This window comes from Bubalus bubalis, chromosome 16 (assembly GCF_019923935.1).
Source record: "Bubalus bubalis isolate 160015118507 breed Murrah chromosome 16, NDDB_SH_1, whole genome shotgun sequence".
NCBI lineage: Eukaryota > Metazoa > Chordata > Mammalia > Artiodactyla > Bovidae > Bubalus > Bubalus bubalis.
Window position 1 is genome coordinate 67,825,391 of NC_059172.1, and position 26,818 is coordinate 67,852,208.

Sequence of the window (26,818 nt, forward strand, 5' to 3'; positions counted from 1 at the left end):
AGTTGGTAATGACTTAGCCTGCACACATGAATATATAAAATAGATAATCAACAAAGACCTACTCTAAAGCACAGGGAACTCTACTCAAAATTCTGTAATAAGCAAAGTGGGAAAAAAGTCTGAGAAAGAATGGATATATATATATATATCGGTTCAGTTCAGTTGCTCAGTCATGTCCAACTCTCTGCGACCCCATGAACCGCAGCATGCCAGGCCTCCCTGTCCATCACTAACTCCCAGAGTCCACCCAAACCCATGTCCACCTAGTTGGCGATGCCATACAGCCATCTCATCCTCTGTCGTCCCCTTCTCCTCCTGCGCTCAATCTTTCCCAGCATCAGGGTCTTTTCAAATGAGTCAGCTCTTCACATCAGATGGCCAAAGTATTGGAGTTTCAACTTCAACATGAGCCCTTCCAATGAACACCCAGGACTGATCTCCTTTAGGATGGACTGGTTGGATCTCCCTGCAGTCCAAGGGACTCTCAAGAGTCTTCTCCAATACTACAGTTCAAAAGCATCAATTCTTCTGCGCTTAGCTTTCTTTATAGTCCAGCTCTCACATCCATACATAACTGCTGGAAAAACCTGAGCCTGAGTAGACGGACCTTTGTTGGCAAAGTAATGTCTCTGCTTTTTAATATGCTGTCTAAGTTGGTCATAACTTTCCTTCCAAGGAGTAAGCGTATTTTAATTTCATGGCTGCAATCACCATCTGCAGTGATTTTGGAGCCCCCCAAAATAAAGTCAGCCACTGTTTCCATATCTATTAGCCATGAATTGATGGGACCAGATGCCATGATCTTAGATTTCTGAATGTTGAGTTTTAAGCCAGCTTTTGCACTTTCCTCTTTCACTTTCATCAAGAAAGTGAAAGAGGAAAGTGTGGTGTCATAAGGGTGGTGTCATCTGCATATCTGAGGTTATTCATATTTATCCTGGCAATCTTGATTCCAGCTTGTGCTTCTTCCAGACCAGCGTTTCTCATGATGTACTCTGCATAGAAGTTAAATAAGCAGGGTGACAAGGTGACAGCCTTGAGGTACTCCTTTTCCTATTTGCAACCAGTCTGTTGTTCCATGTACAGTTCTAACTGTTGCTTCCTGGCCTGCATACAGGTTTCTCAAGAGGCAGGTCAGGTGGTCTGGTATTCCCATCTCTTTCAGGATTTTCCACAGTTTATTGTGATCCACACAGTCAAAGGCTTTAGTATAGTCAATAAAGCAGAAATAGATGTTTTTCTGGAACTCTCTTGCTTTTTCTATGATCCAGCGGATGTTGGCAATTTGACCTCTGGTTCCTCTGCCTTGTCTAAAACCAGCTTGAATGTCTGGAAGTTCACGGTTCACATATTGCTGAAGCCTGGCTTGGAGAATTTTGAGCATTACTTTAAAGCATGTGAGATGAGTGCAATTGTGCGGTATATACATAAGTTAATCAGTTTGCTGTACATCTGAAACTAACACAACATTGTAAATCAACTATCTTCATATATATATATATATATATATATATATATAAAAATTAAAATTTAAAAAAAGCAGAATTGAGGTTTCTTTCTAAGAAAAAATTCTGCCCCAAGTGTAGAATCAGCTCCTGCCCAAGAATTTCCAGCCTGCTAGCCTGCCTGACAGACTTCAGATTTGCCAACTCCCACAGCTACCAGATGATACAGAGTCTGCCCGCAAGGCAGGAAACTGGGGTTCAATCCCTGGGTCAGGAAGATCTCCTGGAGAAGGAAATGGTGACCCACTCCAGTATTCTTGCCTGGAAAATCCTATGGATGGAAGAGCCTGGTGGGCTCCAGTCCATGGGGTCTCAAAGAGTTGGACATGACTGAGCAACTACTACTTTACTTTTACAATTACACAGTAATGAGGGGCTTCCCTGGTGGTTCGAATGGTAAAGAATTCGCCTGCAATGTGGGAGAACTGGGTTTGATCCCTGGGTTGGGAAGATGCCCTGGAGGAGGGCAAGGCAACCCACTCCAGTATTTTTGCTTGGAGAATCCCCATTGACACAGGAGCCTGGCGAGCTGCAGTCCATGGCGTTGCAAAGAGTTGGTCATGACTGAGCGACTAAGCATAAGACAACACAATTACATAAGCCAATTCCTTCAAATAAATCTCTCTTCAACAATCCTCAGCAATCCAACACCCATCAATGTATGTCACCACATCAAAAGAGTAAGGAAAGAGACTTCCCCGGCAGTCCAGTGGTTAAGATCTGCCTTCCAATGCAGGGACTCCGGTTCGACCTCTGGTTGGGGATCTAAGATCCCACATGCTGTGGGGAACTAAGCCTACGTGCTGCAACTACTGAGCCCACACACTGCAATGAAAGATCTCACATGCTGCAACTAAGACCTGACACAGCCAAATAAATAAAAATACTTAAAAGAAAAAAGAATAAGGAAGAAAAACCTTATGGTCATTTGACACAGAAAAAGCATATAGTAAATCAACACCCATTCATCATCAAACTTTCCAGCAAATTACGAATAAAAAGCAACCCTATGAAAAATCCTTACCTAACTTTGTACTTAGAGACAAAATATTAAGGCTTTTCCTCAAAGCTTGCCGAAAAAGGTAAGGACGCCCACTCTCACTGTTTCTTTTTTTTTTTTCAATTTTATTTTATTTTTTACCTTTACAATATTGTATTGGTTTTGCCATATATCAAAATGAATCCGCCACAGGTATACATGTGTTCCCCATCCTGAACCCTCCTCCCACCTCCCTCCCCATACCATCCCTCTGTACTTATGATCCTATCCAGTGGGTCAAACCATAAAAAGAAATAACTCTTTTATTCAGAGATTACATGATTTTTTACATAGAAAATTTTAGGAAATCTATAAAAGAACTACTAGAACTAATAACTTTAACAAGGTAACAATATAAGACCAATTTATAAAAAACAACCATATTTTTATATACTAGCAAAATACTAGAGTATCAAAAGCATTCAAGAAAAAACAAGAACAAAGTTACACCAGCTGACTTAAACTTTTTGCAGAACTTTATTAATCACAACTATTTGAAATGGCCTAAGGATATTCAGTTAATTCACTGGAATAGAATAGAAAGTGCAGAAAAACATACATATTTTTAAGTCACTTGATTCTTCATAAAAGGCACCAAAACTATGCAGTGGGGAATGGAAAGTATTTCCAATAAATGGTGATGAAACCACTGGCCACATACAGAAAAGAAAAAAATGAAATTTAACCCCTAACTTACACTATATACAAATATCAATTTAACGTGGCTCTTAGACTTAAATGTGAAAGCTACAAATTACAAAGCTTCTAAAAGAAAACAGAAGATTATCTTCTTGTCCTAGTGGTAGATGTAGACAGAGGTTTCCTAGATAAAACACAGCAAAATCCACAAAAGAAAAGCACACATATAACAAAGGACCAATATACAGAATATGTAAGAACTCATAGCTCACTAATAAACAGGCAAAAAATCTGAACACTTTATAAAGAAAAATGTAAGAATACCCCAAAAATACATGAAAAACTGTTCAATATGAATAGTCATGAGGGAAATGGGAATCAAAAATACACTTAGGGGACTTCCCTGGTGGCCCAGTTGTTAAGAATCTGCCTTGCGATGCAGGGGACCTGGGTTTGATCCTTGGTCAGGGAACAAAGGTCCCACAAGCCTCGGAGCACCTAAGCCCAGGGCCGCAGCTCCTGAAGGCTGTGCGCTCTGCAGCCCACACACAACTGGAGTCTGTGTGCTGCAACACAAGGTTCCGCAGGCCGCACCTGAGACCCAACGCAGTCAATAAAACACAACTATGGCAGGCGATGGCACCCGACTCCGGTACTCTTGCCTGGAAAATCCCATGGACGGAGGAGCCTGGTAGGCTGCCATCCATGGGGTCGCTAGGAGTCGGACACGACTGAGCGACTTCACTTTTACTTTTTTTACTTTCATCCGTTGGAGAAGGAAATGGCAACCCACTCCAGTGTTCTTGCCTGGAGAATCCCAGGGACGGGAGAGCCTGGTGGGCTGCCGTCTATGGGGTCGCACAGAGTCGGACACGACTGAAGCGACTTAGCAGCAGCAGCAGCATACTGAGATAACGGAACATACATCCAGTCATTCTGGATGTATGAGAATACCACTTAATCCTCATTCTCAAAAAATATAAGAATACCAAAAACATACATGAAAAACTGGTGGGAAATACATGAAAAAATCATGCTAGTGGGAGTGTAAAATAGTACAACCACTTTGGGAAACAAACCACTGTGACTTACAAAAACATGGATAAATCTTAAAAACACTATGCTGAGTTGAAAAAAAGTTTTACACAAATAATACACTATTTTATGAATTCAATTTCTATGTAGTCCTAGATCAGGCAAACCTAACCTATGTTGAAATAATCAGAACAATAGTTGCCTTCTGGAAGAAGGTGGGGATAGGGGTGAGACTGATTGGGTATGGACATGAAGTAACTCTCAAGGATGATGAAAATAATGTTTATTTTAATAGGGATGTAGGCATTTGTCAGATCTCACAAAATTAAAAACATAAGCTTTATGGATATGACTGTAGGTCAATTTTATCTCAAAACAAACAATATTCAATTAATGACTGCATGATAGAATGTTTAGGGAGTAATGGTTACTGATGCTTGCAACTTCTTTTGAAATGTACTTAAAAAGTTAACTGATGGATATACAGGGTGATACGTTATTTAATAAAGCAACAGAGGTGACTTTACTCTTAAGTCTGAATATTTTCATTGAAAAAAGGTGGAAACGGGAGAATAAGGAAGACCTTTATGTATTTATATGAAGAAATCTCCAAGATGCAGGGTTATATGTTTCATATTTATAAAGAGAACACAATAAATGCCCTTCTAAACAATGCCAATTACTATAAAAGTGTATGACCCAGGTGTCTTCCACTGTACTAGTACTTAAATAACTTATATGGTTCAAGAAAGACAAAATGAAAATGATTTAAACAAAACAAAAAAACAAAGCCCTATTTTCAAGTATTTTAACTTTATGTATAATTTATTTAAAATTACAAAAGATCATTTTTCAAATTAACTTTTAGTGCTACTTAGTACTACTCTAAAGATACTATAACTAGCTTAGATTAATGAATAGATCATTAACTTTTCATTTTTGGATTTTTTATAATAGTAGTTAGCATGAATAAATCCATCTTACTTGAGATGAGAACTCACCAACAATGAGCTTAAAAAAATAGTAACATAAACATTTACATTAAAATTTATATCCCTTTGGAAAAAACTTATGTATTTATTTGGATGTGCCAGGTCTTATTTGCAGCATGCAGGATCTTTAGTTGTGGCACGCGAACTCTCAGTTTCAGCATGTGGGATCTAGCTCCCTAACCAGGGGATCAAACCTGAGTCCCCTGCATTGGAAGTGTGGAGGCTTAGCCACTGGACTAGTTCCAATTTCTCTTTTTTTAATCATCATGGTGAAGAGAGTCCTATTCTATGCTTTTGTACATTATAAAGTAACTGGTGAATAATGAGGAAGAAAAAACGAGCAAAGAATCTGAAAGAACAAAACTTTTTTTTTTAACTTAAAAAAATAAGGTTAACATTCTTTGGTCACAAGAGGAAATAATATAAAATTTAAAATAAAGACAGAATTTTTAATAATCAAAGGCAGCAAAATCATAACAGTTAAAAAAAACAAAAAATAAAGCTCATAGGGTTAGGGAAATACGGCACTTTGCATATGCATATCCAATAACATATAACACACTCCGTAAAATGTAATTATAAACATGATTTAAAACACTTACCCCTTCTGCTTCAAAGGTAATTCAAGTTTAAATATGGTAGCATCATTAACAACTGCTTTATATGCCTGCAAATAATATAAAATAAGATATGAACATTATTTTTAATACTTAAAATACAGTCAGAGGAATTACTGTAATTCTAAAAAATACAAATTAGCTTTTTTTTAATGATGTATCTGGCCTGATAGAATTTTTCAAGCTAAGGATTTCAACATGCTCTTGTCATGTTATAATTATCATTATTCTCAAGTGAGGTCTTAATGCAGCCTGATAACCATAACATTGTCTCTTGTCCACAGTCTCCTAGAAAATATTTTCATATCACCTCCTTTTTCTTCAAATCTCCAGTATTTCCTCCCTCATGCATATTCTCAGCTGATGATATGGACCTCCTATTTCACTGAGAAAACCAAAGTAATCAGAATTCCCTCCTCTTTCTCCAGCATCATCAATTTTCCCTTTCTCCATTATTTTTATAGCCTCAGTATGCATATATATTATTTTAAATCTTAAAGATTCTCTCTTGGCTTTGTCCACCTTCAGCTACTGCCCCATATTTCTCTGTCTCTCATTAAGCTAAACTTCTAGAAGAATTATCTAACTCACTGTCACTAATTTCACTACTACCATTCTTATTTGAAACTGTTTTAATCAGGCTTTCAACACTTCTACTCCAATCAATCATTCTTGTCAAAGTCACTCACAACCTCCATGTAGCTGAAGACCACAGTCGGTTAGATCCTTATCTTACCTGACCCATCAGCAGGATTTGAAAACAGCAAACCATGCCCTCCTCCTGCAAAGAGTGTTTCCCACTTGTTTTCTAGCACAACATTCTCCTCTCTCCTCAGGAAAGATGGTTCCTATTTTCCCGATAACTAACTTTAGAATGCCCCAGGTCAATCCTTGGGTTTCTTCTCTTTGCTACCCTCACTCTTAATTTGAAGTGTCAGAGCTTTGAAAACCATCTATATGCTAAAGGTCCCAAATTTATTTTTGCAGGCCTACCCCCTCCATTAAGTTCCAGATCTGATGTTGCCATATGGATGTTTAATAAACATTTTAAAGTTAACTTTGTCCAGAATCGAGTTCCTAGTCTCTCTTTAACCATCTCCCCGGAAACCTGCTTCTTTCAAAGTCTTCATCTTCCCTCACCTCAGCAAGCATATACTTTTAACTGATCAGAAAATCTGAGTGTCATCCTTGACTGATCTCTTTCTATCACATTCCACATCTGATTCCAGTATCAAGTCCTATATACTCTATTTTCACAACACATTAAAAATCCAACAACTTTTGACTACCTCCACCTACTATCCTTCTGGGCTGCGCTCCCATCATTACTTAACTGAATTACTTAAATAGGTTCTTAACTCATATTTTTGCTTCCTCTCTTGCCTCCTTCAGCCTATTCTTTTTGTAGCAAGACAGGTGATTCTGATAAAATGTTAAGTCAGATCCTGTCATTTAGTTTAAGATCTTTCTATGAGTTTCTATACTACTCAGAGTAGAAATAAAACTCCTTACCATGGCTCTCACAGTCTTATGATGATCTGGTCTCCTGTTATCCCTGACTACCCATTTCTGATTTCTTACTATTCTCCCCCTCACTCAATCCACTCTGGCCACAATGATCTCTTTCTTCTCTGGTTCTGGAACATGACAGGCATAGTCTTGCCTTAGAGTCTTTACAAGTGCTGTCCCTTCTGGCTAAAGCATGATTCCCTCAGACAGCCAGGTGACTTATTTCTTAATCAACTTCAATCTTAATCTGAATGTCACCTCAATAAAGCCTTTGCAGGCCTTGATTCAATTTAATATTTCAAACCACCTTATTACCGCCATACTCCCTTAAATCCCTTTCATATTTTATTTACCTATGTACCTTTCTATCCATTTATCTATCTAAACATAGTGGAGAAAGCTACTATGGAGAAAGCTGATTGTCTTTTTAGAGTCTAGAAAAATATTTCACTTGGGAAGTAAGGAAAGGTAGTTTAAGAGTGGAAAAACTAATGGTAATTTCTACTGATAGGTTTATGACATTGAAAAAGATACAACTTTAAGGATATTATGTTTCATTATCATATCCTAGACTATAATGATGGGAAATAAGGTATGGAAAACAGGGATAAATATGATATAACTCTCCTAAGAGCCGTAGGAAAGGAAATAGGACAAAGAAATCAACTCTGCTTGGGACAGGATGTGGGAGGAAGCAGAGATTCAAGGAAGTACCAAGAGAAGTATACTTTGAACTGAGTCTTAAGGAAGGATGAGTAGGAATTCAATAATCAGTAATATTCTAAAGAGGAAAACATTCTTGAAAAAATAAGGAAGACAGCTAATTTCTAGCTAAATTCTGGTCCACAACCATACCCAATCCTTACAAAAGCATATAAGAAATCATATGTGCCCTCCACTGTTGAAAAGTAAGAGTTGCTAGGTTTTTTACTTTGTAGTTTAATAGCATAATGATGCAAGTTTCTTACTACAATTAAATTATGACAATAGTGTTAACATACAGGAATATTACCTTGTCTCTTGCAGTAAGAAATCGTGGGTCATCTTGAAAAGCTTCTTTGACAAGTTTACTGAATCTATTAAATAGTGTAAGTAACTGCTCAACATACTTCTCAGAGTCCTAAAAAATAAAGTGTTTTATATTAAGATGAGTTTTAAAAAAGAGACTAATACACAAAAAATAAGAAAATATAAACATAATTTTAATAAGTCATTATAGCTTTAAAATTTGGAAAATTTTCTGAAATATTTTTTTCTTAAGAAAGGTGTTCCAACATCACTGTTTTACCATCAATTACTAGTTTAAATACCTGATCCTGCATTTACAAAATAACCTTGATATATACCTATTATTGTCATTGAGGAAAACTTACAGTAGTAATAGTTTCAGCAGCTGCTACCATATCTGCCAGGCCCGCACTGATGATATGCTCCTCCAAGTCTTTTAACATTGGTTCTATTCCATTAGGAACTTTGTCCATCAATGAAAACATTAAATGTAATTCTGAAAGGATAGGACATACTCATGTAATCATTTCATCCATCAGAATAGATTTTCTCTTTGATTTGTATCATGGATCTAGAATGCCTATGATAATAAGAGTGTGGGGAAATATTAGTTGGAAGTTGACAGCTTTAACAGTATTCTGCAAGTACAATTAGTTTAGGAGTTGTTATAATAAGCATAAGCATAATACTATAACTGCCTGACCTACCTTCTCAGTCTGACACAAAGTATTTTTAAAAGAAACTCTAAATAAAGTGATCACATACTGTAAAACCCAGCTCCTCTTAAAAGGTGAGTCATCTGGCTTTCAATAAAATGGAAAATATTTATTCTAAGAAACACGAAAGTTTACACAGAAGATAAGTACATTTCATAAGCTAGATGTAATATTAAACACACGATACACAGAAACATCAAGGGGTAAAATAATCATGTCCTTAGATTATTCAGAGTGATAAGATAATATAAAACTGTATTCATAAAGCATTTTTCAGTTTACAAAACCTCCTCCTTTTAACCCCCACCTTGGATCAGTGGACTCTACTTAGTTTGGCATATAGAAATTCAAATATTTCATTTGTACCAAGTGAGAAACTTGCTTTTACTACAAAAATACTTCTGAAGAATGTATAGATTTAAGTGAACTGAAATACACACTTGAAACGCAACTAGAGATTAAATAGGACGTTGCAATTTTATAACATGAAATCTAGAGAGCAATACATCAAAATGTGAAAAGTGGTTGTCTCTGAGCAGTAAGGATATGGGTAATTTTTCTTTTTGGTATGTATTTCTTTTGGTATTAATGTACTTTCTACTTCCCCAAATATAACTTTATGGGGGAGAGGGATCAAGATTACCAACACAGGGAGTTTTATTGCTTTCTAAAAATATTTGTCATAAAGTTCCACACAAAAGTCAAATTACCTAGTTCTATCCTATACTGTACATTTATCATTTAAATTAGCCTTTAAAAGCAGAGTCTTACTTTTGAGAACAAATTGAAATGTACATGAGCACATACAAACATACTGATACCCAAGGAGAAAAAAATCCTTAAAATACAAGTTCATAATCTTCTTTACAGCATTTCTAACTATGCTAAATATTTTTATCCTTTTCTTTACACAGTTTGCCATAATGAAAATACCTATGTATAAAAGAATGATCTAACAGTAATGTATTAAAAGTGATGTGCTTCAAAGAAATCCTATTAAAAAAGTATAACTTTATGTACTGTTTTACCTACTTTCAGTTTCATTTCGCTTGATCATGCCTTGGCACTCTGCTAAGATAGTCTCTTTAAAGGATGTCACCAGGGCATTTACACAGCATTCCATGAGCTGAAATATATCAAAAATTGGTCAAGGCTATTATAAGCACAAATAAGGCACAAATCTACTCCACTCTATTTTGCTTTACAGTTCCATAAAACCACATTGTTCAACAACAGCAAAAAACTAAGTATACTGAAAGTAGATTTTACTTACCTTTATTAGAGGATTGATGAAGATAGATACTCTGTATTTGTTTACCAAATATACTCCCCCCTAAGGAAAAGCCTAGGAACTCAGGTTCTCTATAGAAATTTCAGTAAAAGTCCCCAGTGAGGGAAGGAAAAAAAATTTTAATCTACAAAATCAAATTTAAACAAACAAACAAACAAACTTTAATGAACTCTTATCTGGAGAGAACCTGTGTTGGAGTTAGATGCTAAAATTCTAAAAGTATGAACATTCAATTCAACTCATAGTAGGTATCACTGCTGTGGGCACCAAAGAAGTGTTAGAATACCAAGAAAAGAAAGCTATAACCCTCAGATTTGGAGAAGATCACTATCTTATAAAGGGCTGCTGCTGCTGCTGCTGCGTCGCTTCAGTCATGTCCGACTCTGTGCAACCCCATAGACGGCAGCCAACCAGGCTTCCTGTCCCTGGGATCCTCCAGGCAAGAACACTGGAGTGGGTTGCCATTTCCTTCTCCAATGCATGAAAGTGAAAAGTGAAAGTGAAGTCGCTCAGTCGTGTCTGACTCTAGCGACCCCATGAACTGCAGCCTACCAGGCCCCTCCATCCATGGGATTTTCTAGGCAAAAATACTGGAGTGAGGTGCCATTGCCTTCTCCACTTATAAAGGGCAAACTTTAATAAATAAACTCAGTTAAGTGGCAAAACACACACATACAAACAAAGGAACTATCATTTTTTCTGGGTAGTTAAAAAGGTCTCATCCACCTGATGAAATTTAAATTGGATCTTGAAAAGTGAATACAGGTCTTAAAATGGATTGGTTATTTTAAGGATATGAAACTGACTATGGCAGTGAAGAGATAATAGGAGAGAAAGCTAGAAAGGTAGACTGGAGTGAGATTACGAATAAAGATCTAAGGTTTGGGACTTCAAAGGTTGTTGTTGCTGCTTAGTTGCTAAGCTGCGTCTGACTCTTTTGCAACCCCTTGGACTGTAGCCCACCAGGAGCCTCTGTCTATGGGATTTTTCAGGCAAGAATATTGGAGTGAATTGCCATTTCCTTCTCCAGGGGATCTTTCCCATCCAGGGAATGAACCCATGTCTCCTGAATTGCCAGGCAGATTCTTTACTGCTGAGGCACCAGGGAAGCCCATTCTATAGGTATGAAAGGTTTTAAACAGAAGATAAATGTAATGAACTTCTATTCCCTCACCAAGTCATTTTTAAAGGATCAGTCTAACTGATCAGCAAGGTAGGTAGTACTGAGTGGTAGTAGGGAGACTGACAAACAAGGCTGTTTAAAGATTCTAAGTAAGATGATCAGGGTCTAACATTCTGGTTGGGTCTCAGGAAAATCCACCCCACTCCATCACTGCTCCTCTGTGTCATATATTTTTACTCTCCTTGCAGGTATCAAAATGAATAGGTTGTGATTACCTACACAAGGTACACTAAGGCTGATATCTCTCTTCTTCTTAAAACAGACCAGCTATCTGTATTTATATGTGCCTTACAAGTTCTTTGCTAAAAATTCCTCTTAGAACTGACTTAATGTTGCTAATTACTGAAGCTGAATTTGAGAATGGAGATTCATTACACCACTGTTTCTATTTCTTAAAATGTTAAAAAAAATTTCTGCAATAAAAGTTTTTAGGTCCCTCCCTCTTTGAGAATTATGCTAATGAATTTAAAGTCCATGTATGTCAATTCTGTCCTAAGAAAAGCAATAGATATATGAAGTGGTTGAGAAATTTCTGCCAAGGTGGGAAGCTCTGACCCAACTGCTGAGTAATTTCATTCTATAATGGCTCTGGAATATGCACAACAGAACACTCCCACTTTCAACAGAGAATAGGTAAATCTAACTATATGTAACTTATTCTTATAATGAATAAGAAAGTGAAACCAGAATGAGCTCTGTTTTCTAAAATAAGCTCTATTTTCTATAATCATCTGTTTTCTATTTCACTGAAAATTTACACTTGAACATAATCTAGTTCTGGAGTAGTCCAAATTCTGCAGACTCTAAAAAATCTAGAGTTGTGTGTTTCAACCTGTTTGTTGTGAAATGTTTTAATGGCTGTGACCAGCTTTTCTTTTTAAAATAATATAGAACAGAACTACAACAAAAATATTAAAGTGCTTCACATACAATAACAATGAATATTATTTCATATAATTTTGTTTCAGATATGAGTAAATAAACAAAGAACATACTAAGTTACAATAAAAAATGTATTTCTTATTATGGGTTTCAGTGAGGATTAAAAGGAGAGGCTAGGGAGGCTAGGTGGTCCAATGGTTATGACTCAGCCGTTCACTGCTAAGGGCCTGGGTTCGGTTCCTAATCAAGAAACCAAGATCCTGCAAGCCATGTGGTACAACCAAAAAAATAAATGAATAAATAAATAAAATAAAGGAGAGGCTACATTGACAAGATAGCTGAAGTAAATTGAGCAGAATTTGGTAACTACTTAGATGACAGGAGTTAGGGTTATAACAGGTTACTGAGGAAAAAAAAGAAAGGTTACTGAAGCACTTTCTAGCTTGAAAGGTTAAACAAATTATTACAATAACTAATATCTTTTAATGAGAATCTATGTTGTACCAAACATTGTGCTAAATCCTTTACATACATTATCTGAGTAATACCAATATGTCATTTAACCCATGACAACCTTATGAAACAGGTATTTAACATATGAGCAAATACGCTTAGAGAGGCTTAGTTACTTTCAAATGTTATACAGTTCATAAGATCTTGAGCTGTAATATCAGGTCAGGTACGTGAATCCAAGCCTATGACTTTTGATACTATATTAGAGAGCAAGTATATATTTAGTAATGGCTGTGTGCTCAGAAATTAGTTAAGTGTTATAAGAAATAGAGAAGATAAAACATGGTTTATATGCACAATACTCTCACAATATAGTTGGGGTTATGCAACTATAGTATATCTAAAAATGTATGTATTCTTCATACATAACAGAGGTATATGAAAAGTTCAATTACAATAAAGCAAAGAAGTGGAAATAAACACACTATTACTACACTATAAACTTCACAAGGATAGACTGTGCTCTGTCCAGCTATATACTCATGGACTCAACACAGTGCTTGATAAATAACATAAAGCAGCCTATAATCTGCTACTAAATCAAGTTGTAGAAACAACAGATACAGTGGGAATTCAAATAAGAGAAAATGGATGAAGGCTAGAGTATTTGGAGAGACTACTGCAAGATGGGCTTTAAGAATTCTGAAGGATTTGAATAGGAAGAAAAGAATAGTAAAACAATACTTAAAAGCATGAATCCAAGAAAAAAATGAACAGAATGAAGTATATGAATCAGTAATTATTTCTTAGTGAGTAGGATGACTCTTATTGGACAGTATTAAGTTGGAAAAAGAACTTAGGACCAAATTATGAAGGGAAAATAATGATATTATGGTTTCTGAATAAATAAGTAAAAATTGAAAGTGATGCTTATAAAAGAGTAGCCTGAACTCACAAAAGAAGAAATACAAATGGTTCATAATAAGAATAAACACACTCAGCCTCACTAATTTTTCTTCTTCTTTTCTTGGTCATGCCATACACTATGTGGGATTTTAATTCCCCAACCAGGGATGGAACCCATGCCCTCTGCACTGGAAGCACAGAGTCTTAACCACTGGACTGGCAGGGAAGTCCCCCAGTAATTTTTAAATGCACATAAAAAATCTTTTAAAATCTACAATACCAGGAAATTGGAAAAATTAATAGACTGACAAAACTCAGATCAGCAAAAATAAACAAGCATACTGTTAATGGAAATAAGAATTAACAACAATATTTCTGAAAATCAGTTTGGTATTATATAGCAATCTGTAAAAGGTGCACACTCTTTGCTTCAGCAATCTCATTTCCAGGAAATTCCATTCCAAGAGAATGCCACATGTAAGAAAGATGTATGCATAAAGATGTCAAAAATATAGAAGGATGTAAGATATAAGCATGTAAATATATTCCAGGAAGAACTATTCATAAAAAATAATCTATAATAATAATGAATAATAATGAAAATTCCGATCAGTAGAGAATTGGTTTCTATAGTGCATATATATGATGAAATACATACAGGCATTAAAAATAATGTTATAATACAGACGTGTTTAGCGTACCAATGTACATCGTATTTTTTTTAAACTTTGGAAAAAAAAGAGAAGAAACAAAAAAGGGAATTCCCTGGTGGTCCAATGGTTAAGACTTTGCACTTTCACTCTGAGGGCCTGGGTTTGATCCCTAGTCAGGGAACTAAGATCCTGCATGCTAAAAAAAAAAAGAGGGGGAAGGAAAAGAAAGAGTAAGAAAGGAGGAAAAGGAAAGAAATGAAAAAAGGGATCTTAACCAAATAAGTATTACAAAACAGTGATCATTGTTGAATCTGCTGGCTGAGTTTGGAGGGTGGGGTTCATTACACTATTTTCTCTACTTTTGTAAATATTTGAAAAGTTTCATAGCAAATAATTTTTTTAAAAAAAGAGAGAAGAATTATGGTATAGATCCCTGTGTATTGAAAAATCCTTTAGAAAACTACTTTATATAGGCAAAAAGAAGAAAGGGCAGTTGCTTATTTCCAAAGAGTCTTGCCATCACAAGAGGGTCAGATCCTTGAGGGCAGGGACCATGTTATTGCTGTTTTGTATTTTTCTCCCCATCATTTACCAAAGTCCTACAAACAGAGTCAACCCTGAGTATATACTGGTTATTTGAAAAATACATCTTGAATGGAAAGGATAGTGATAAACCATCTCTCTCACCTTGTATTCCCTTTCTGTCTCCTTTTGCTAGCTTCCGTGAAGAAAAAAACTTTTTGCCATATGTCATCAATTCCTGTATTTTGCCTGAGATGAGCACAACTTCTAAATCCATAGCAATCTCCCCAGAGGTCTGCAAGGTGAAACACTTTAACTATCAATGTGCTTGATGTTTTACCTTCCTTTATAGCAAAACTCTTCAAAGATGATGCCTGCCATAAAACACAGCAGGCACTCAGTATTTGTTGAATGAATGAATGCATAGGTCTGTGAAGATGAAAGTTTGGATAGGTAGGCTAACTGACATAGTAGAGTCTTTTTTAGTGGTATTCAATTTGCACAATTAATGCTACTTCATTGAAGTTTAATGAAAGCAATAGGAACAGTTCTGACTTTTGTTATGTAATTCCATATAAGTAATAATTTGCTTTTCCCTGAGCTATAAAATAGAGTCATCGAATTAAAAATTATTCTAGATTACTCCACCTTAAGATTCTACTTTATCATTATCAGGTCTTTAACCATACAAAGATATCTATAATGTATTCAAGAATTCATTTATTCCATGTATGGCTATTCTCAATATTAACTTTTTTTTTTAAGCCTTTATAACCAGTGTTAAGTTGCTTCCTTTCTAAACTAATTATACAAGTAACTCTCTATAGACCAATGAAGCCAATTAGACTCACCTTGACTTTTTAAATACCACCCTTAATATACTTAAATACTTGAAGTTTAACAAGTACTTTAATGCTAATAACTTATGACTTGTGACCTTGTTGCTAATTCAGTTTTTTACTCAATGTTTTGCATATGTAGTAAAATAGTTTCTGTCTGAGAATAAGTAAACAACTTCTGTAAACCACAGCCCTAAAAGTAAAAGTACCATGCTAGGCACAGCGCTTAAATGTTTTGATATGGTAGTGCATTAAACACAAGTAGGCATTATCCCACTTTACAATTTGAAGAAATTGGTAACGGGCACACAGCTAGTAAAATGACAATGGAATTAAACTCCTCACCTTCTTCCAACATGTATGCCCCTAATCAGTGTAACACACTGCCTCCCTTTCAGAGCTTTGGTCACTGTGAAGAAATGAAGACTAACCATCACCATTTCACTCTCTCTATTCCATCATTCCATTTAACTCTAGTGTTACTTTGAAGACAGGAAGCAGTTCTGTCTTCTTATCCTTGCTATCACAAGGCTTGACATAGTTCAGATGCATAATAAATAATAAACATATGACTTCAGGTAAAACCAAGGTATATAAGACTATCACCTAAAATACTAATAGCCTCAGAAAAAAATTTTTTCAAGTTATTTTCTTTTATATTTTTTCTCATTCTTTTGGGCATTAATTGATATATAAAAGGAAATACTTTATATACTTTACATAAAATAATAATCTCACTACAATGAGATTATTGTAAATATTTTTTTTCTTTCTGCCCCAGTGCCTTTTATTTTTTTATTCTTTATTTTTTAATTTTATTTTATTTTTAAACTTTACATAATTGTATTAGTTTTGCCAAATATCAAAATGAATCCACCACAGGTATACATGTGTTTATTGTAAATAATCTCACTATTTGCTACAATGCAGGCAAATGCCATGCTTTTGTTAATAGTTTATCCCAGGCCCTCTAATCTACTTAATAATCAGTAAATTTGCCATAAAATTTCTAAATTTGGAGAAAACGGAAAATGTCACAATATTAGCCACACTTTTAATCCAACAGTGTTAATTTTCTCAACTTTTTAATGCATAATAATGTGAAAATTTTTGAAAGAATGGCAACATCATTTTAGAGGGACTGTTTTTTTCTCATTCTTTTCTTACTGTTAAGTGTCACTTTTTGTGGTCAATAACACATCTTCAGGCAGCAGAGCTCTGAAGCCTTTTACCCAGTTTTGCTCATCTGCCACAGGCCCATCCAATGATAATCAATCTTACTAGAACTGTGTGTGTAATTGGATCTAGGTGGGATTAAGTTGCTCTCCTATAAGTAAAAGTTGAAGTAGGCCTATCAGACATCTAATACAATGCAGCTGCTCAGAACTCTTGGCTTAACTTACTTTCTAGGTTCTCCACTGAACTGCAAGTAGCTGAAGTTGCTAAATGGGATATCTTCTAGATGAGTCAAGTATCACTATATAATACCTACTACAAACACATATATACTGATAACTCAAGCATGCTTGCAACATGTATACAAAGACACACTTACACACAAAGTGTATGATCCACTCAACCCAAACTAGGCCAATTAGAGTGAGGCTAATTAAAACCAGTGGGGTTAAGACTCTTCTCAGGTCACAAACCAAAGGGACAAACTGGCAGCATTCATGATCCTGACTTCAATTCAACACAGGTGCATTGGTGACTCAAATAACATGAGCACTATTACTACAGATGAGATAAATATCCAACAGTGAAAAAAATTTAAGATTTCAAACAAAATATATATCCAGTTCAGTTCAGTTCAGTCGCTCAGTCGTGTCCGACTCTTTGCGACCCCATGAACTGCAGCACGCCAGGCCTCCCTGTCCACCACCAACTCCCAGAGTTCACTCAAACTATATTACCATTCTTTAATTTACAAAATAATATTATACCTAGAAAATGAGGTGTATTACTAGTATCATGCAAAAGTGTTTTGGTTTATAAGTAAAGTAAAATTAAATTCTAGATTCAAATAAGTATAAAGAAGATTTTCTCTTACATGAGTGGCCAGTGGGACCACTGAACATTAAAATGCCTCTACAAATTCACACTTGCTGGAGGTAGATACTGCTGCTGCTGACGCTGCCGCTAAGTCACTTCAGTCGTGTCTGACTCTGTGTGACCACAGAGACGGCAGCCCACCAGGCTATACCGTCCCTGGGATTCTCCAGGCAAGAACACTGGAGTGGGTTGCCATTTCCTTCTCCAATGCAGGAAAGTGAAAAGTGAAAGTGAAGTCGCTCAGTCGTGTCTGACTCCTAGCGACCCCATGGACTGCAGCCTACCAGGCTCCTCCTTCCATGGGATTTTCCAGGCAAGAGTACTGGAGTGGGGTGCCATTGCCTTCTCCGGGAGGTAGATACTACCTTCACTGAAAACTTTTAGCCTAGAGATTTCAGTTCAAAATATCCAAAACAACTATTTAAACAATTCACAGCATAACTCACTTTTCTTTGATTCATCTGTTAGAATCTGCTGTACTGATAACAGAGAAATTAAAATGAAAGTTACATTAGGATAAATCTATAAGGGGATCCTAAAAATATTTTTGTGATTATGTACTAGACAAAAAATTTAAACATTTTACATATAAAAAACTGTTAGAGAAAAATCTTGAGAGTAACTTTTATTGGCTATACATGTAAAAATCCCTTTGGGATATAAATTTTTATCCATTAAAAATGGGACTTTGTGTTCATTCCTAAAATGAAAGAATGGTATAATGTTAGAAACCCTGTTAATTCAATTTCCTGATTAGTTCAATGGAGGAAAATGCCATATGATCATCTCCACTGATGCTTCCCACCTACCCCCCAAAAAAGGCATTCTTCATAATATCCTTTTTTTTTTTTACATTTTATTTTCATTTTAGCACATAAAAGTAAAAATAACAGAGCATGCCCAAACATACTTCACCCCATTTCCTATAATGGTAACTTTTTACATACTATCAAAACGAGGAAAATAATATTGATTTACTGCTATGAATTAACTATTGTTAGAAATTCACCAGTTTTTCCACTAATGTCTCTTTCCTGTTCCAGGATTTATCTATAAGCCCATGCTGTTTTTGGTTGTTAGTTTTCCTAGTCTCCTTCAACCTGTGACAATTCCTAGGTCTGTGTGTGTGTATTATGATCTTGATACTTTTAAAGAATAGTAGCCAGTTATTTGTACTGCCCCTCAAATAGGGATTGTCTAGAATTTTCTCATTTGAATAAGTCATTCAGTTATAAATTTTTGACAAGAATTCCATAGAAATGATTTTTGTACTCTTCTTAAATGTATCATATCAAGGGGTACATAATGTCACTATGTCCTATTACTTATGCTAATCTTGATCACTTGATTAAGATTGTGTTTTTTGGGTTTCTCCATCTTGAGTAAATGAAAGTCGCTCAGTCATGTCCGATTCATTGTGGCCCCAAGGACACCAGACTCCTCTGTCCATGGGATTTTCAGGCAAGAATACTGGAGTGGATAAGCCATTCCCTTCTCTGGGAGATCTTCCTGACCCAGGGATCGAACCCAGGTCCCCTGCATTGCAGGCATATTCTTTCTGTCTAAGCCACCAGGGAAGCCCATCATAGTAACTATTTTTCCATTACCAAACACTTAATACTAAGTCCAACCATGTTGCTGCAAATAGCAGTATTTTGTCCTTTATGGCTGAGTAATATTCCACTGGGGGTGTGTGTGTGTGTGTGTGTGCAGACACACACACCCTCCCTCCCATATCTTCTTAATCCAGTCATCTGTTGATGGGTACCTGGATGGCTTCCATGTCTTGGCTATTGTAAATAATGCTACAATGAACACTGGGATGCATGTATGTTTTCAAATAAAGTGTCTTTTCCAGACACATGCTCAGGAGTGGAGCTACTAAATGGTGCTGTAACTTTATTTTTAGTTTTTTAAGGAACCTCCATGTGTTTTCCATAGTGACTGCACTAATTTGCATTCTCACCAACAGTGTACAAGAGTACGTTTTCTACACATACTCGCCAATATGTGTGATCTGTACTTTTTGATGATAGCCATTTTTATAGGTGTGAGGTGGTACATCACTGTAATTTTTATTTGTATTTCTCTAATAATTAGATAGGTTGAACATCTTTTTGCGTGTCTTTCAGCCATCTGTATGTCTTCTTTGGAGAAATGTCTGTTCATGTCTTCTGCCCATTTTTTTGATTTGGTTGCTTTTCTGATATTGAGTTGTATGAGCTGTTCCAACATTGCAGATATTACATTCTCAGCCGCATCATTTGCAAATATTTTCTCCCAGGTTGCTTTTGTTTTGTTGATAGATTCCTTTGCTGTATAAAATATTTTAATTAGGCCCTACTTGTTTATTTTTGCTTTCATTTCTTTTGCCTTGGAGACCGATCCAAGAAAATACTGCTATGATTTATGACAAAAAGTCTTGAATATATTCTCTTCTAGGAATTTTATGGTTTCAGGTATTACAGTTATATTTTTAAATGACTTTGAGTTTATTTTTGTATGTGGTGTGAGGGAATGTTCTAATCTCATTGGTTTAACATGGTAATATAGTTTCACCAGACATCACTTGTTGAAGAGACTGTCAGACTGCTTTGGAAATCCAGGGTCTTCTGCAGTTCCATATAAGTTTTAGGATTATTTGTTCTAATTCTGAGAAAAATGTCATGGGTATTTTGATAGGGATTGCATAGATTTCTTTGGGTAGTATGGCCATTTTCATAGTATTAATTCTTCCAATCCAAGCCAGCATGGGATATATCTTTCCATTTTCTTGAATCATCTTCAAATTCCTTTACCAACAGCTTATAGTTTTCAGAGTATATGTCTTTCACTTCCTTGGTTACATTTATTCCTAATAATTAAAACTTTTCTTGATAACTTCAAAATTTTTTTTTTTTACTTTCTCTTTCTGACATTTCATTATTACTGTATGGAAAGGAACAGATTTCTATACATTAACCTTGTATTCTGCAACCTTGCTGAATTCATTTCTTGGTTCTAATAGTTTTGGGGTAGAGACATTAGGGTTTTCTATATCAAGTATCATGTCATTTACAAATAGTGACAGTTTTACCTCTTCCCTTCAATTTGAATATCTTTTTCTTTTTCTTGTCTTACTGCTGTGGCTAGGACTTCCAATATCATATCAAACAGAAACAGCTAGAATAGCCTTATCTTGTTCCTAAATGTAATGGGAAGGCTTTCAGCTTTAACCATGAATTACTATGGTGTCTGCGGGTTTACTGTAAATGGCATTTGTTTTGCTCCCTCTATACTCACTTTGGTAAGAGTTTTCCTTGAACAAATGTTCATTTTTTTCAAATGTCTTCACAGTATCTATGGAGATAATACTGTAATTTTTATCTTTCCTTTCTTTAATATGGTGTTATCACATTGATTTGCATACACTGAACCATCACTGTGATCCTGGAATAAATCCAACTTGATCATGGTATATGATCCTTTTTATGAATTATTGTATTTGGTTTGCTAATATTTTGCTGAGGATTTCTGCATTTTGTATTCATCAAAGACACTGGCCTGTAATTTTCTTTTCTTGTAATGTCTTTGCTATGAGGACTCACAGAATGAATCTAGGAGTACTGCCTCCTACTCAACTTATTTTATTTCTATGGTTTTAGCTGTTCTTTCTCCTTTTTTATTATTTTATTTTGGCCCTATCTCTTTTCTTCTTTGTGAACCTGGTTAAAGATTTATCAATTTTGCTTATCTTTTCAAAAAATTAGCTCTTGGATTCAATGATCTTTTCAATTTTTTTTTGAACTTTATTTTCTCTATGATCTTTATTATTACATTTCCTTCCTTCTGCTGACTTTTGGCTTTGTTTGTTCTTTTTTTATTTCTCTTAGGTGGTGAATTAGGCTGTTTGAAATTTTTCTTATTTCTTGAGGAAGACTTTAATTGCATCAACTTCCCTCTTAGAACTGCTTTTTGCTGCATCCCACAGATTCTGGAAAATTGTGTTTTGATTTTCATTTATCTAGAGGTATTTTATGATTTCCTCTTTGATTTTCATCACTTACTCTTTGAAGTTTTAGGAGTATGCTGTTTAGTCTTCCCATTTGTTATTTTCCCATTTTTCTTTCTTTAGTTATACTAGTTACACACTATTGTCATTAAAAAAAAAAACAACTTCTTGATAGAATTTCTATCCTTACAAATTAAGGTTTGTCTTGTGACCTAGTATGTGATCTGTCCTAGAGAACATCCCATGTACACTTAAAAAAAATGTATTCTGCCTTTTTTTCCCCGCCATGGAATATCCTGTAGATAACAAATCCAACTCATCTATTCTTTTTTCAGGATCTCTGCTGCCTTACTGATTTTCTGTCTGGATGACATATCCACCCATGTCAGTGGGGCATTAAAGTCTCCTACTATTACCGTGTTACTGCCAATTTCTCCCTTTGTATCTGTTATTATTTGCTTTATATATAGATGTTCCTGGATTGGGTGCATATATGTTAACAAGGGCAATATCCTCTTCTTGTATCATACCTTTTATCATTATATAATGCCTGTCTTTGTCTTTCATCATGGCCCTTGTTATAAAGCTTATTTTTTCTGAAATGAGTATTGCTACTCTTGCTTTCTTGTCATTTCTGTTTGCATGAAATACTTAACCCAACCCCTCACTTTAAGTCCCCTTTTAAAGGGAGTCTTTTGTAGGCAGCATATTGATGGGTCTTGTTTTTTATCCAATCAGCCTCCTATGTCTTTTGATCAGAAAATTTAGTCCACTGACATATAAAGTAATTATTGATATGTATACACTTACTGGGGCTTCCCTAGTGGCTCATATGGTAAAGAATCTGCCTGTAATACAGGAGACCCGGGTTCAACCTCTAGGAGATCCCCTGGAGAAGGGAATGGCTACCCATTCCAGTCTTCTTGCCTGAAGAATTCCACAGACAGAGGAGCCTGGAAGGCTACAGTCCATGGGGCTACAAAGAGTCAGACATGACTGAGCAACTAACACTTTCATGTACTTACTGACCCTTTATTACCTGTTTTTCAGTTGTTTTTGTAATTCTTCTCTGTTCACCTTTTTGTTTCTTTTATTGTAATACCACACTATTTAATTACAGAGAATTTATGTTTTAATGTCTGATAGTGCTAGTTCTATTCAAAGTTTTTCTTTCTCAGTGTTTTCCTGGCTATTCTTACATGTTTATTTTTCCATGTGAATTTTCTTATCTTGTCTAATTTCATGAAATAGTTGTGGCATTCTACTGGAATTACAGGAAATATATAAATTACTTTAAGGAAAAACTGACATCTATATCATTTTGAGTAACAAAATTTAAGAATAAGAGGTATCTTTCCATTTTTTCAAATCTATTTTTGTGTCTTTGGAGTGTCTAAGGTTTTCCTCTTACAGGTTTCACAAATTTATTAAATTTTTCACAAGTATTTAATTTTCTTTGTTGTTGCTGTAAGGTTTGTCCTAATGTTATAGCCTCTGTTTATTATTTGTATATATGAAGACTGATATTTGTATGTTAATTTTATATCCTATCACTTTCCTGAATTACTTTACAATTTGAATTAGTTTTATCATCAACTGAAGTTTTTCCAAAGTACTATCATATCATCTCTAAAGTGAGAGTTTTCCTTCTGGCTTACCCATTCTTTTGCCTCTAATTGATTTCTGTAATTTAGTTTCATGGGCTAATACTTCTATTGCAATGTTAAATAGCAACAGAAATAATGGATACAGTTGCCTTGTTCATGATCTTCATGGAAATGCCTCTTATGATTCCCCATAAAATAAGATACTGGCTTTAGGGCTAAGGTAGATACATTCCTGATAATATTCTTAATAAAATAAAAATAAACTGAATACTTTATTAGCATCATAAAATGCATACATCATGCCAAAAAGAAGCATCATGCTTAATGGTGAAAATTTAGAAGCACTCCTTTCAAAGACTGAAAGACAGAGATCCCAATATTATTAACATTTTTCTAAAATAAACCACTAGCAGATTTAATCCACTCAAGGAAAAATGAGCTATTTATACTAGAAAGATATAATCAGATGCTTGGAATACCCCAAAGAACAAAATAAAACTCTTATAAATAAGGAAGGAATTCAGTAAACTGCTAAGCACTATATGAATATTACTTGACATATGTATTTGGTCTTTATCAGGCCTGGCCTCATAACTGGGTACTACTTAGGTAAGACTTGCTCTATTACATAGAATACTAGTCCAGAAATTTGTTTTCTTGCATATAAATTATATGCAAGGTTTTGAAGGTTAAGGCTTACAACTTTCAAACAAGGTAACATATATCATAATTTCCTAATTTTCAGAGAAAACACAAATGTCAAAAATGTACATACTTTAAAATTAAACTTTGGTGTGCACTGCTGTGTATGCATCATGCATATGGGTATCCCCATATGAACTGATAGGCAATTGTCCTCCGCTAGTAAGAATAGCCTAACAGGTAAGCTTTGATTAAAATCAGTATCAATAAAGCATTAAGATACAGCATACCATTTTCTGATGGCTAATAATTCCTCTAAAACAGAGTTTAGGGTAGTAAATTTGGTCTGAATAATTTTCAGGGATGGCAGTAATTCTTTTCTTAGTAGCTATTCAAATAATACTGTTCATACTTTGCAGAATTTTAAATTAGAACCCAGGACTTGGTGATTTTTGGTTTACTGTTCCTTCTATTAGAACTTATTTCATCTTAACACATCATTTCTCTTGGAAACAGAAACTGTAAATTAACAAATATATAACAAATATTATATATGTAGTATAATAGCCTTAGCTCAATGAGATACATAATAACGTATCTGCATTAAGCCTAAATTCCCAATGTTACAGTTAAGTCCACAGTTTTCATGCTTAATGTCTTCTCTGCACCAAATTTTGCTGTACAAACTATATAAGTGGTCACTGATTAATATTAATCTATGTTCCTAAAAGTTAGAAAAGTGATAACCTTTGGGAAAAAAGATGGTAATAATAATTTGCAGGAGCATGATGGAAGGCTCTTAATTGCTGATAATTCTTGTTCTGGTGATTTCACAGGTACCTTCACTTTGTGATAATTCACTTATTAACCTCAGATTTTTGTATACTTTCCTGTATATATATTTCAATCAAAATAGTTAATTTATAAAAATAAACAGAAAATAAAAACAAACCATACAAACAGACTTCTCATCTCCCCAGTAAAGCACCATTTCTTTGCAAGCACATTATATTGCACTTAGGATCTTTCTTGAAACAAAACAAAAATGTATCTTTAGACTCTAGAATCATTCAGCGTGATAAGATGTTCATACTACTTGGATTCCTTGCAAGAGCAAGTTCACATCTTCTATCTCAAGTTTTTTCCCAAAACATATACATGCATATTTTAAAGTAGAGAGGGAGATTTAACTGTTCTATATAAGCTTTCATGTGTATTTGTTTATCTCTACCTTTCTCATTTTCTTTTTCTTCCTCTCTCTTATTCACCCTATTAATTGGACCTCTATAGAGAGGGAGACTTAACTGTTCTACATAAGCTTTCATGTGTATTTGTTTATCTCTACCTTTCTCATTCTCTTTTTCTTCCTCTCTCTTATTCACCCTATAAATTGGACCTCTATAGTTGAATTTCTGTTCAGCTTACTATAAATATGATACAACTAAGATGTATAAACTATAGTATAAGAACAATTCTACCTTACAAAATTACAACATCCCCATCGAGTGATATATGCAGACCAATCAACTCAAAATATTCAAATCCCTCTAACTGAACTCATCTCTCTCCCTCACTACCAAGATATATTATTATACCAAGTCTCTCTGCAGCAGCACAATTCTCCTAAGCCAAAACCTCAGAAACATTGTTGATTTTAGCTATATCATCCCCATTCATAAGACATAATGTTCCACCTCTGGGAAGTCTGTTTCTACCCTCTTTCTTTCCATTCCCATTGCTATAACCCTATTTGGTACTCCAAATACCCTGCTTGAATTATTGCAAAAACTTCCCACTTCTAACCCAAGCTATTACCCACTCTAACTAATCTTTCATATTGTCACTAGATTAATCTTTCTGAGGGATAACTTTGAACATGGCATACTTGTTTTAAAAATATTCAATGGCCTCCCCTAACTTCTGAATGAAGCTCAAGTGAAAGTCACTCAGTCGTGTCTGACTCTGCAACCCCACGGATCTCCAGGCCAGAATACTGGAGTGGGTAGCCTATCCCTTCTCCAGTGGATCTTCCCAACCTGGGAATCAAACCAAGGTCTCCTGCATTGCAGGTGGATTCTTTACCAGGTGACCTACCAGGAGCTACCAAGACTGGTTTTAAATCTCTACAGAGAACTTCTAAAAACAACCATTACATATGCTCCCTTTTCTGCCAGTATCAGAGTTATTTGAAAGGAAATGTACTGCACATAATAAAAAGCAAAATGGACAAGAGAAAAAAGGTCCAACTCAGTCCAATTACTGAACAAATAAACATCACTATCACTCAAGATGGAAGAAGTCAAAGAAAAATCAGAAGTCAGAAAAAAGAAATCCCAACCGTAGTTCAAAAGTCTGGTTGTAAGCAAACCTGAATGTTACATTTTTGAATGTAAATCTAAATTTAGTTAGTAGGCTCCAAAGACTGAAAGGAGCTAGAGGAAATATTACTTCTATATTAAATTTGATACTTAAATTCCTTAACAAAGCACACTGTCACCCTCCCTGTAAGAGAAAACACCAGAATATATACTGTAGCATGGCAACTACCTCTGTCATTTTTTTAAAATGAGGAACTTACAACATAAAACAAACACTATATAGAAGACTAATGTTCTCTTATCAAGTAATTAATATTTTATTTCCTACAAGAGAGGTATGAAAACATCTTCCCATAGTAACAAGAAATATCCCCCTGTAGTAATGATTTGGTGCTCACTCATTTGATGTTCGCAGCCAC

General features: G+C 35.2%; 1 protein-coding gene across 7 annotated transcripts in view; it reads right to left on the minus strand.

Moving 5' to 3' along the window:
• Positions 1–26,818, minus strand: part of CUL5 (cullin 5) — a 138,702-nt gene that overhangs the window by 30,676 nt on the left and 81,208 nt on the right. For all 7 annotated transcript variants that reach the window (XM_025266946.3, XM_044929776.2, XM_006053333.4 and 4 more), the window contains 4 exons: positions 10,093–10,186; positions 8,710–8,840; positions 8,349–8,456; positions 5,813–5,877 (listed from right to left, as the gene is read on the minus strand). In XM_025266946.3, the coding sequence (XP_025122731.1) occupies positions 5,813–5,877; positions 8,349–8,456; positions 8,710–8,840; positions 10,093–10,186 (398 nt within the window). The remainder of the gene's footprint in view (positions 1–5,812; positions 5,878–8,348; positions 8,457–8,709; positions 8,841–10,092; positions 10,187–26,818) is intronic.